Genomic DNA, 13,116 nt, shown 5'->3' on the forward strand with positions numbered 1-13,116 from the left:
GCCCTACGAGCGAGCGGACGGCCGCGTGATGGAGTAGAGCGGCGTGTGAGAGCGCCGCTCGCAAGGCAGCGGCGGCAGCGGCGGCGACGACGGGGCTCGGGCCTCGGGGCGAATCCGCCGCGGTTCCGTCGACATCGCCCCCATCGCCACTTCCCCGTCTCGTGCGCCCGATATTAGGAAGCCAACTGGAGCTTGAAGTTTTCGTGACTGCAAGGATCCGTACTCTTTGGTTCGTTCGGTAAGGTCACGATTGAGAACCAATTTCTCTAGAAGTGATTCTTGTGTTTGGTTTTGTTGTCCTTCCAACGCACCTCCGATCAGCACGGCCGACTACGTGCGGTGCGGAAAAAACTCCACGCACACGCGCGCACGCCATTTCAGTTGGTCTGTCGGCAAAAAACCGGAATGTTGACGTCGCGAGCACAAACTCCGACAATATTACACGTACGACGTGTCGCTGGAGATTACCGCCTGCGTCGTCGTCACCGCCGCCACCCGCCGCCGCCACGTGTTTAACAAACGCTTAGTTCTCGCGTGAGCTGAACTTTAGTAAAATTGGCGCGTGAAAGAAGACGCGTAGGCGTTAGGCAAAGTTTGTTTTTATATGCGAAGGCAGAATAGAGTTGCGCTCGTTGCTTTCTCGCGCCAGACGCCCCGTCTCGTGTAGCAGCGGCCCCTTGGTGGAGGGGGGCGGAGGGGGGGGCGAGCGAGAGACCGCGATTGGTCGGCAGGGGGCCGTCTGATCCCTTGAGGCTCGATTGTATTAGAGAATAGTTGTACGTATACACTTATTTTTTTACGATGCTTTTCATCGTAGCAAATGTAACGCTCCCTCCCCGCCACCCCCCGCCACCCCCTAGTGCAATAAATGTTATTGGCGCGAATCGGTAAATGGTATTCTTAGGTTTTTTCGGTAAAGTCACCGTGTAGGTAAAACATCAAAATTAATAAAAAAATAAATAAAATAAAACAAAAATCACGACGTTTCGGAGGCAACACAAGTCTCCGTCATCAGGTGGGACCGTGATTTTTTTTTTATTTTTATTTTTTTTTTATTAATTTTGATGTTTTACCTACATGGTGACTTTACCGAAAAAACCTAAGAATATGAACCCTTGCAGTCACGAAAGCTTCAAATCTACGGTAAATGGTACTCCGGAGAGAGAGAGAGAGAGTGGGTAGCGGTGGGGTGGGTGGTGGTGGTTCCAGATAGATGTGCGATCACGATTTAAAATGTTTAAACGCGTAGCTCCGGTAGCGCATGTGCCGCACGTGCCTCTCTCGCCCCGCCCTCCACCCCGACGCGCGATCGGCTGACGGTGGAATCGGCGGCGGGGTGAGCGAGCGAGCGAGTCGGGCAAAAAAGGTTTGTTCAGTTGTCGGGGGTTCGGATTAGAGAATCAAATCTTTAAAATCCGCCGTTTTTTGCTTTTTTATGTTTTTTTTGCGCATTTTGACCTCGCGGCGATCGCGAGCTCGACGAGGGGGGCGTTGCTTGCTGGGGTGGGCGGGGCACGGCGAGCGGGGGTTTCCTGCCTTCGCGAGTCACGAATCGGCTTGTCGCAGGGACTCGCTCTACTCACGAGCGAGTTCGTCTTCCAGAGGTCTGTCGGTTTGTCAGCGAGCCGGTTTCTTTAAAATCCTTTATATTAAGTTCGCTTGCTTGCTTGCGACCGTGCAAATCTTTCGGTCGTTTTCTAACCCACTTCCCGTGATCCAATCGAGCTGACATTTTGCTACACAGACTCGTTGTGCGTGACAATGCATTTTCGTGAGAAAAAAAAATTCCAAAATTTTACACTGTTTAGGAAAAAAAACATTTCATATTTCATTTAAAATACCAATGTGATAAAAATGAAACTCTTACTCAAAATTCCTAAATTTTTTAAATATTTAATTACCAATTGTTTAATGCTGCCAAGACAATCATCTGACCCATAGGTGGCAGCCGTCTCAAGCCAGAGGACGAGAGGACTCTAGCCGCCCCGATGCCACACACAAAGGATTTGTAGCGAAAAACTTTCTTTTTACGGGTTATACTTGTTTACGAGCCAAACGGTGCCACGTTCCGCAAGATGACGGCGCGGGGACTTGCCGTGTCGCTGTGGAGTTTCGTGTCAAACTGAGGTCTGGCAGTTTCTCCGGCCTTGCCTCGGGCAAAGCCTGTCGGCGTCGCACGCAACGACGCCGTCGCCTCGGCCAACAAGGTTTTTGTTTTAGATTCGAAGCTTTCGCGACTGCAAGGATTCATACTCTTAGGTTTTTCGGTAAAGTCACCACGTAGGGGAGACAGCGTCTGAATGCTAATCCTGCATAATGCACGGGCATAATTAGTACTAATCACATACCTGCATTTCCCATAAATATGCTAAATTCCTCTTGATAAGCAAATTCTTTTGTCAAGGCGCCCAGCTTATATACATGCTCCAAGCCCGTGTGCTGTTTCATTCAGACGCTGTCTCCCCGACAGACCTGGTTTTCACCTGAGGACGGCTGCTTGCGTTGTGGCCGAAACGTCGTGAAAATTATTTTATTGTGTTTTATTTTTCTTATTTTATTATTTCCCTTCTACGTGACTTTACCGAAAGGACCAAGAATACAAATAAAACCCTCAAGGCCATTCTGTGTCTCTCGTGTCTCTCCGTGTCTCTCCGTGCGTTTGCTGCGCGTAGAGCGACCCACGTCACAGACTCGCGCGCTGTCTTCCTTTCTCTTCGCCGCCCGCCCTTCTCTGTCTCTCCTCCTCCTCTCGTCTCCTCCCCTGTTCTGCAGATGTAGATGCCACTGGTTCTTCACGTTCTGCAGATGTAGATGCCACTGGTTCTTCACGTTCTGCAGATGTAGATGCCACTGGTTCTTCATGTTCTGCAGATGTAGATGCCACTGGTTCTTCACGTTCTGCAGATGTAGATGCCACTGGTTCTTCATGTTCTGCAGATGTAGATGCCACTGGTTCTTCACGTTCTGCAGATGTAGATGCCACTGGTTCTTCACGTTCTGCAGATGTAGATGCCACTGGTTCTTCATGTTCTGCAGATGTAGATGCCACTGCTTCTTCACGTTCTGCAGATGTAGATGCCACTGGTTCTTCATGTTCTGCAGATGTAGATGCCACTGGTTCTTCACGTTCTGCAGATGTAGATGCCACTGGTTCTTCACGTTCTGCCGATGTAGATGCCACTGGTTCTTCATGTTCTGCAGATGTAGATGCCACTGGTTCTTCACGTTCTGCAGATGTAGATGCCACTGGTTCTTCATGTTCTACAGATGTAGATGCCCACTGGTTCTTCACGTTCTGCAGATGTAGATGCCACTGGTTCTTCACGTTCTGCAGATGTAGATGCCACTGGTTCTTCACGTTCTGCAGATGTAGAGGCCACTGGTTCTTCACGTTCTGCAGATGTAGATGCCACTGGTTCTTCACGTTCTGCAGATGTAGATGCCACTGGTTCTTCATGTTCTGCAGATGTAGATGCCACTGGTTCTTCACGTTCTGCAGATGTAGATGCCACTGGTTCTTCACGTTCCTGCAGATGTAGATGCCCTGGTTCTTCACGTCTGCAGATTGTAGATGCCACTGGTTCTTCACGTTCTGCAGATGTAGATGCCACTGGTTCTTCACGTTTGCAGATGTTCTGCAGATGTAGATGCCACTGGTTCTTCACGTTCTGCAGATGTAGATGCCACTGGTTCTTCACGTTCTGCAGATGTAGATCCACTGGTTTCTTCAACGTTCTGGCAGATGTAGATGCCACTGTTCTTCACGTCTGCGATTAGATGCCACTGGTTCTTCACGTTCTGCAGATGTAGATGGCCACTGGTTCTTCACGTTCTGTAGATGTAGATGCCACTGGTTCTTCACGTTCTGCAGATGTAGATGCCACTGGTTCTTCACGGATTCTGCAGATGTAGATGGCCACTGGTTTCTTCACGTTCTGTATGAGGAGATGCCACGGTATCTTCAACGGTCTGCAGATGTAGATGCCCACTGAGTTCTTCACGTTCTGCAGATGTAGATGCCACTGGTTCTTCCAGCGTTCTGTAGATGGAGAATGCCACGGGTTCTTCAACGTTCTGCAGATGTAGATGCCACTGGTTCCTTCACGTTCTGCAGATGTGATTGCCACTAGTTAATTCACGTTCTGCACAGATTAGATGCCACTGGTTCGTTCACGTTCCTGCAGATGTAGATGCCACTGGTTCTTCACGTTCTGCAGATGTAGATGCCACTGGTTCTTCACGTTCTGCAGATGTAGATGCCACTGGTTCTTCACGTTCTGTAGATGTAGATGCCACTGGTTCTTCACGTTCTGCAGATGTAGATGCCACTGGTTCTTCACGTTCTGCAGATGTAGATGCCACTGGTTCTTCACGTTCTGCAGATGTAGATGCCACTGGTTCTTCACGTTCTGCAGATGTAGATGCCACTGGTTCTTCACGTTCTGCAGATGTAGATGCCACTGGTTCTTCACGTTCTGCAGATGTAGATGCCACTGGTTCTTCACGTTCTGCAGATGTAGATGCCACTGGTTCTTCACGTTCTGCAGATGTAGATGCCACTGGTTCTTCACGTTCTGCAGATGTAGATGCCACTGGTTCTTCACGTTCTGTAGATGTAGATGCCACTGGTTCTTCACGTTCTGCAGATGTAGATGCCACTGGTTCTTCACGTTCTGCAGATGTAGATGCCACTGGTTCTTCACGTCTGTAGATGTAGATGCCACTGGTTCTTCACGTTCTGCAGTAGATGCCACTGGTTCTTCACGTTCTGCAGATGTAGATGCCACTGGTTCTTCACGTTCTGCATGTAGATGCCACTGGTTCTTCACGTTCTGCAGATGTAGATGCCACTGGTTCTTCACGTTCTGCAGATGTAGATGCCACTGGTTCTTCACGTTCTGCAGATGTAGATGCCACTGGTTCTTCACGTTCTGCAGATGTAGATGCCACTGGTTCTTCACGTTCTGCAGATGTAGATGCCACTGGTTCTTCACGTTCTCAGATGTAGATGCCACTGGTTCTTCACGTTCTGAGATGTAGATGCCACTGGTTCTTCACGTTCTGTAGATGAGATGCCACTGGTTCTTCACGTTCTACAGATGTAGATGCCACTGGTTCTTCACGTTCTGTAGATGTAGATGCCACTGGTTCTTCACGTTCTGCAGATGTAGATGCCACTGGTTCTTCACGTTCTACAGATGTAGATGCCACTGGTTCTTCACGTTCTGCAGATGTAGATGCCACTGGTTCTTCACGTTCTGCAGATGTAGATGCCACTGGTTCTTCACGTTCTGCAGATGTAGATGCCACTGGTTCTTCACGTTCTGCAGATGTAGATGCCACTGGTTCTTCACGTTCTGCAGATGTAGATGCCACTGGTTCTTCACGTTCTGCAGATGTAGATGCCACTGGTTCTTCACGTTCTGCAGATGTAGATGCCACTGGTTCTTCACGTTCTGCAGATGTAGATGCCACTGGTTCTTCACGTTCTGCAGATGTAGATGCCACTGGTTCTCACGTTCTGCAGATGTAGATGCCACTGGTTCTTCACGTTCTGCAGATGTAGATGCCACTGGTTCTTCACGTTCTGCAGATGTAGATGCCACTGGTTCTTCACGTTCTGCAGATGTAGATGCCACTGGGTTCTTCACGTTCTGAGAGTAGCCCTGGTTCTTCACGTTCTGCAGATGTAGATGCCACTGGTTCTTCACGTTCTGCAGATGTAGATGCCACTGGTTCTTCACGTTCTGCAGATGTAGATGCCACTGGTTCTTCACGTTCTGCAGATGTAGATGCCACTGGTTCTTCACGTTCTGCAGATGTAGATGCCACTGGTTCTTCACGTTCTGCAGATGTAGATGCCACTGGTTCTTCACGTTCTGCAGATGTATGCCACTGGTTCTTCACGTTCTGCAGATGTAGATGCCACTGGTTCTTCACGTTCTGCAGATGTAGATGCCACTGGTTCTTCACGTTCTGCAGATGTAGATGCCACTGGTTCTTCACGTTCTGCAGATGTAGATGCCACTGGTTCTTCACGTTCTGTAGATGTAGATGCCACTGGTTCTTCACGTTCTGCAGATGTAGATGCCACTGGTTCTTCACGTTCTGCAGATGTAGATGCCACTGGTTCTTCACGTTCTGCAGATGTAGATGCCACTGGTTCTTCACGTTCTGCAGATGTAGATGCCACTGGTTCTTCAGATGTAGATGCCACTGGTTCTTCACGTTCTGCAGATGTAGATGCCACTGGTTCTTCACGTTCTGCAGATGTAGATGCCACTGGTTCTTCACGTTCTGCAGATGTAGATGCCACTGGTTCTTCACGTTCTGCAGATGTAGATGCCACTGGTTCTTCACGTTCTGCAGATGTAGATGCCACTGGTTCTTCACGTTCTGTAGATGTAGATGCCACTGGTTCTTCACGTTCTGCAGATGTAGATGCCACTGGTTCTTCACGTTCTGCAGATGTAGATGCCACTGGTTCTTCACGTTCTGCAGATGTAGATGCCACTGGTTCTTCACGTTCTGCAGATGTAGATGCCACTGGTTCTTCACGTTCTGCAGATGTAGATGCCACTGGTTCTTCACGTTCTGCAGATGTAGATGCCACTGGTTCTTCACGTTCTGCAGATGTAGATGCCACTGGTTCTTCACGTTCTGCAGATGTAGATGCCACTGGTTCTTCACGTTCTGCAGATGTAGATGCCACTGGTTCTTCACGTTCTGCAGATGTAGATGCCACTGGTTCTTCACGTTCTGCAGATGTAGATGCCACTGGTTCTTCACGTTCTGTAGATGTAGATGCCACTGGTTCTTCACGTTCTGCAGATGTAGATGCCACTGGTTTTTCACGTTTGCAGATGTAGATGCCACTGGTTCTTCACGTTCTGCAGATGTAGATGCCACTGGTTCTTCACGTTCTGCAGATGTAGATGCCACTGGTTCTTCACGTTCTGCAGATGTAGATGCCACTGGTTCTTCACGTTCTGCAGATGTAGATGCCACTGGTTCTTCACGTTCTACAGATGTAGATGCCACTGGTTCTTCTCGCTGTAGATGTAGATGCCACTGGTTCTTCACGTTCTGCAGATGTAGATGCCACTGGTTCTTCACGTTCTGCAGATGTAGATGCCACTGGTTCTTCACGTTCTGCAGATGTAGATGCCACTGGTTCTTCACGTTCTACAGATGTAGATGCCACTGGTTCTTCTCGCTCTGTAGATGTAATGCCACTGGTTCTTCACGTTCTGCAGATGTAGATGCCACTGGTTCTTCACGTTCTGCAGATGGAGATGCCACTGCAAACAGAAAATCCAAGAAAAAGACAGTAAAATATCGCAGAAAAAACATTGAGATGTGGGTGACTAAAATTGGTCTGAAATGGTCTAGAATAAGTAAGGGCACTGATAAGGGGTTGACAGATATGGTCCCTGATTTTAAATAGTCGAAGGTCCGAACCTCTTCTCAGATTTAGAACGCAAAAAACCCACCGCTTCTTCCGGAAGATTTCTACCGCAACGAAACCAACGAAATCAAGCAGCATCCGGAAGATGCCCAGCGGGTGTTTAATGACTGCGTGAGTCGCAAGGAGGTGTAGCAGCAGCAGCAACTATAGCAGCAGCATCAACAACAACAGCAGCAACAGCAACAACAGCAGCAACATCATCAACAACAGCAACAACAACAGCAACAGCAGCAGCAGTCGAGAGGCGCTGTTCCACGTGTCCACACACACGTGACACACGGACATCAACGCTTCGCTCAGCGTGAGTGTGGGCCTAGTGGGTCGCACACGTGGATAGAGCCTGGGGTGGGCCTAGGTCTGCACGTGTTGTTGTGGTGTGTGTGGTCTGGGTGTGGTGACGTGTGTGGTGTGTGTGTGTGGTCTGGGTGTGGTGTGACTGTGTGTGTGTGGTGTGTGTGGTCTGGGTGTGGTGTGACTGTGTGTGGTGTGGTGTGTGTGGTCTGGGTGTGGTGTGACTGTGTGTGGTGTGTGTGTGGTCTGGGTGTGGTGTGACTGTGTGTGGTGTGGTGTGTGTGGTCTGGGTGTGGTGTGACTGTGTGTGGTGTGGTGTGTGTGGTCTGGGTGTGGTGTGACTGTGTGTGGTGTGTGTGTGTGGTCTGGGTGTGGTGTGACTGTGTGTGGTGGTGTGTGTGTGTGGTCTGGGTGTGGTGACTGTGTGTGGTGTGTGTGGTCTGGGTGTGGTGTGACTGTGTGTGGTGTGTGTCTGTGTGTGGTCTGGGTGTGGTGTGACTGTGTGTGGTGTGGTGTGTGTGGTCTGGGTGTGGTGTGACTGTGTGTGGTGTGTGTGTGTGTGGTCTGGGTGTGGTGTGACTGTGTGTGGTGTGGTGTGTGTGGTCTGGGTGTGGTGTGACTGTGTGTGGTGTGGTTGTGTGGTCTGGGTGTGGTGTGACTGTGTGTGGGGTGTGTGGTCTGGGTGTGGTGTGACTGTGTGTGGTGTGTGTGTGTGTGTGGTCTGGGTGTGGTGTGACTGTGTGTGGTGTGTGTGGTCTGGGTGTGGTGTGACGTGTGTGGTGTGTGTGTCTGTGTGTGGTCTGGGTGTGGTGACTGTGTGTGTGGTGTGTGTGGTCTGGGTGTGGTGTGACTGTGTGTGGTGTCTGTGTGTGTGGTCTGGGTGTGGTGTGACTGTGTGTGGTGTGGTGTGTGGGTCTGGGTGTGGTGTGACTGTGTGTGGTGTGGTGTGTGTGGTCTGGGTGTGGTGTGACTGTGTGTGGTGTGGTGTGTGTGGTCTGGGTGTGGTGTGACTGTGTGTGGTGTGTGTGTGTGTGGTCTGGGTGTGGTGTGACTGTGTGTGGTGTGGTGTGTGTGGTCTGGGTGTGGTGTGACTGTGTGTGGTGTGGTGTGTGGTCTGGGTGTGGTGTGACTGTGTGTGGTGTGGTGTGTGTGGTCTGGGTGTGGTGTGACTGTGTGGGTGTGTGTGTGGGTGTGTCTGTGTGGGTGTGTGTGTGGTGTGTGTGACTGTGTGTGGTGTGTGTGTCTCTGTGTGTGGTGTGACTGTGTGGGTGTGTGTGTGTGACTGTGTGTGTGGTGTGTGTGTGTCTCTGTGTGTGGTGTGACTGTGTGTGTGTGTGTGACTGTGTGTGTGGTGTGTGTGACTGTGTGTGGTGTGTGTGTGGTGTGTGTTGTGTGTGTGTGTGGTGTGTGTGTGACTGTGTGTGGTGTGTGTGTGTGACTGTGTGTGTGGTGTGTGTGGTGTGTGTGGTGTGTGTCTGTGTGTGTGGTGTGTGTGACTGTGTGTGACTGTGTGTGTGACTGTGTGTGGTGTGTGTGTGATTGTGTCTGTGTGTGTGTGTGGTGTGGTGTGGTGTGTGTGTGACTGTGTGTGTGGTGTGTGTGTGGTGTGTGTGTGTGCGTGACTGTGTGTGTGACTGTGTGTGGTGTGTGTGTGATTGTGTCTGTGGTGTGTGTGGTGTGGGTGTGTGTGTGGTGTGTGTGTGTGATTGTGTCTGTGGTGTGTGTGTGATTGTGTGTGGTGGTGTGTGTGTGTGTGTGTGTGACTGTGTGTGTGACTGTGTGTGTTGTGTGTCTCTGTGTGTGTGGTGTGTGGTGGGTGTGTTTGTGACTGTGTGTGTGTGTGTGTGATTGTGTCTGTGGTGTGTGTGTGTGTGTGTCTGTGGTGTATGTGTGGTGTGTGTGTGTGTGTGTTTGTGACTGTGTGGTGTGTGTGTGTTTGTGACTGTGTAGTGGTGTGTGGTGGTGTGTGTGGTGTGTGTGTGTATGGTGTGTGTTAGTGGTGTGTGGGGTGTGTGTGTGTGGTGTGATGTGTGTGGTGGTGATGTGTGTGTGTGGTGTGTGTGGGGTGTGTGTGACTGTGTGTGTGGGTGTGTTTGTGACTGTGTGTTGTGTGTGTGTGTAGTGTGTGTGTGTAGTGTGTGTTTGTGACTGTGTGTGTGTGGTGTGTGTGGTGTGTGTGTGGTGTGTGGGGTGTGTGTGGTGTGTGTTTGTGTGACTGTGTCTGTGGTGTGTGTGTGACTGTGTGTGTGGTGTGGTGTGTGTGGTGTGTGTGGTGTGTGTGTGTGGTGTGTGTGGTGGGTGGTGTAGTGTGGTGTGTTGTGGTGGGTGTGGTGTGTGGTGTGGGTGTGTGGTGTGTGTGTGGTGTGTGTGTGTGGGTGTGTGGTGTGTGTGGGTGGTGTGTGTGGTGTGTGGTGTGTGTGGTGTGTGTGTGGTGTGTGTGTGGTGTGTGTGTGTGTGGGTGGTGTGTGTGTGTGTGTGTGACTGTGTAGTGGTTAGCGCTGCGACGATTCCCGCTCACGGCTAACACCAGTGACGATTATCTGAACCGGTCCTGGGCCTCCCCTAGGCCGACTCAGCCTCAAATGACTTCGTTTTCTCGCTCTCTCCTCCTCAGGCCTCTGTGTGAACTCCCCAGAAGTTCGGAACGACGTTGAGCCAAGACTCGGTGTGAGTGATTTTGTCGCTCACTCACTCACTAAAACACTCGCTTACACGCACTCTTACTCACTACCCTCATCAGTACCTTCACTCAGTCACTGAAACACTCGCTTACACTCACTCACACTCACTACCCTCATCAGTACCCTCACTCAGTCGCCACCCTCACTATTCTCACTCACTACCCTACTACTACCCTGGACCACGTAGTTCGTGAAGCCTTCCATGGCTGTACCGGAGGAATCTTCATCTGTAACAGATCAAGTGGGAGGCTGATCGATGCCCGGGTGCGGTAGAGGGATGGCTCCCTATTGCTCAATGAAGTTACGTATTCCGATGATCTGGTAATTGCTGCTCACTCAGAGGAGGAGTTGGAGGCGCTGCTGCTGAACCTGGAGTGTGCCACAAGGAGGTGGGGCTTTACCATCAGACCCACCAAAACGAAGCACCCCTTGGTATTTTATGCCATCAAACAATCCACCCCCTCAACTCCCCGTTGGTGATGGGGCAGTTGTGGAGAATTTTCCACACCTGGGCAGCGCGATTATGACCACCTCCGCTTTGACAGCAGAGGTCTCGCTCCGAATCGGTCGAGCTGAATTTTACTTTCAACGGCTGCACAAATAACACTGTGCGACGCTGCCTGGTCTGTCGCCCCACACAAAGTTTCGAGGCTTCTCGACCACGTTCATTCCCTCCCTTCGCAGTGCTTGTGAAACGCTGATGGCGGTTGTACCCGATGGCGGTTGACGCCGATGGCGGTGACGGTTGTGACGTTCCAGGTTTGCGCCCCTGCACTGCCGACCGTCGCTCGGGCAGGAAGAAGCTCAACCGGAGAAGCTTCGATGGAGAGAGGGGCAAGCAGAGAGCCAGGGGGGAGTAGAGGTCAAGGCAGAGAGGGGCCTCGACATTTGCAAGAAGGGAGACAAGGGACCGCGCGACGCGCCGGGGGCAGAGCGTGCGGTGCGCGCCGATGGCGGGAGAGAGCAGCAGAGGCAGGACGCGGAGAGGGCCAGGTGGGACAGAGAGGGGCAAGATGCAGAACCATGAGAGTGGTGGGTCAGGCAGTAGATCGGGACAGATTTGAAAGGGGGAGACAGGCCGTGGTGGCTAGAGAGAGACGTCGAAAGCAGAACGAGAGACAGCGAGGGGAGGGAGGCAGGGGGGAGAGGCAGGGAGGGGAGGGAGGCAGGGGGAGAGGCAGGGATGCCGGGGGAGGGATGGAGGGAGGCCTGAGAGATCAGATGGCGATAGACCTAGCCGGCGCTGCTGAGACACTAGCACGGGTTTTGTCGTTTAAACCGCGTGGGGGAGGAAGTGAGGGAGCAGGAGGGTGGGAATAGAGACCCAGAGATGAACATCCTCACCCAGACACTCACTCACCCACTCACTAACTCACCCAGACACTCACTCACCCACTTACTAACTCACCCAGACACTCACTCACCCACTCACTAACTCACCCAGACACTCACTCACCCACTTACTAACTCACCCAGACACTCACCCACTCACTAACTCACCCAGACACTCACTCACCCACTCACTAACTCACCCAGACACTCACTCACCCACTCACTAACTCACCCAGACACTCACTCACCCACTTACTAACTCACCCAGACACTCACTCACCCACTCACTAACTCACCCAGACACTCACTCACCCACTTACTAACTCACCCAGACACTCACCCACTCACTAACTCACCCAGACCCACTCACCCACTCACTAACTCACCCAGACACTCACTCACCCACTCACTAACTCACCCAGACACTCACTCACCCACTTACTAACTCACCCAGACACTCACTCACCCACTCACTAACTCACCCAGACACTCACTCACCCACTTCTAACTCACCCAGACACTCACCCACTTACTAACTCACCCAGACACTCACTCACCACACTCACTAACTCACCCAGACACTCACTCACCCACTCACTAACTCAACCAGACACTCACTCACCCACTCACTAACTCACCCAGACACTCACTCACCCACTCACTAACTCACCCAGACACTCACTCACCCATTCACTCCTCCACCCACCCACTCATCGATTCACTCACCCAGCCATTCACCCACACACTCACCCACTCACTCACCCCCACACTTACCCACTTACTCACTGACCCACTCACTCACCCACTAACTCACCCAGACACTCACTCACCCACTCACTCCTCCACCCACTCATCATCACACTCACCAGACACTCACCCACTCACCCACTCACTCACCCCACACCTACCCACTTACTCACTGACCCACTCACTCACCCACTCACTAACTCACCCAGACACTCACCCACTCACTAACTCACCCGCTTACTCACCCACTAACTCACCCACTAACTCACCCAGACACTCACTCACCCACTCACTCACCCACTAACTCACCCATACACTCACTCACCCACTCACTCCTCCACCCACCCACTCATCGATTCACTCACCCAGCCATTCACCCACACACTCACCCACCACTCACTCACCCCCACACTTACCCACTTACTCACTGACCCACTCACTAACTCACCCGCTTACTCACCCACTCACTCCTCCACCCACCCACTCATCAATTCACTCACCCAGCCATTCACCCACTCACTCACCTCCCCACTCACCCCCACACCTACCCACTTACTCACTGACCCCACTCACTAACTCACCCAGACACTCACTCAC

General features: G+C 51.5%; 1 protein-coding gene across 1 annotated transcript in view; it reads left to right on the forward strand.

Annotated features, from left to right (window-relative positions):
- LOC133361548 (coxsackievirus and adenovirus receptor-like) overlaps positions 1–473 on the forward strand; it is an 18,148-nt gene extending 17,675 nt beyond the window's left edge. The window contains exon 7 of the mRNA XM_061580474.1: positions 1–473. This exon is cut by the window's left edge and continues 183 nt beyond it. Within this exon, the coding sequence (XP_061436458.1) occupies positions 1–37 (37 nt within the window). The 3' untranslated portion in view covers positions 38–473.
- Positions 474–13,116: the final 12,643 nt, after the last annotated feature.

The sequence above is a fragment of the Lethenteron reissneri genome, unplaced genomic scaffold, assembly GCF_015708825.2.
Source record: "Lethenteron reissneri isolate LAM-NWPU_2019-01 unplaced genomic scaffold, ASM1570882v1 scaffold_1133, whole genome shotgun sequence".
Classification (NCBI taxonomy): domain Eukaryota; kingdom Metazoa; phylum Chordata; class Hyperoartia; order Petromyzontiformes; family Petromyzontidae; genus Lethenteron; species Lethenteron reissneri.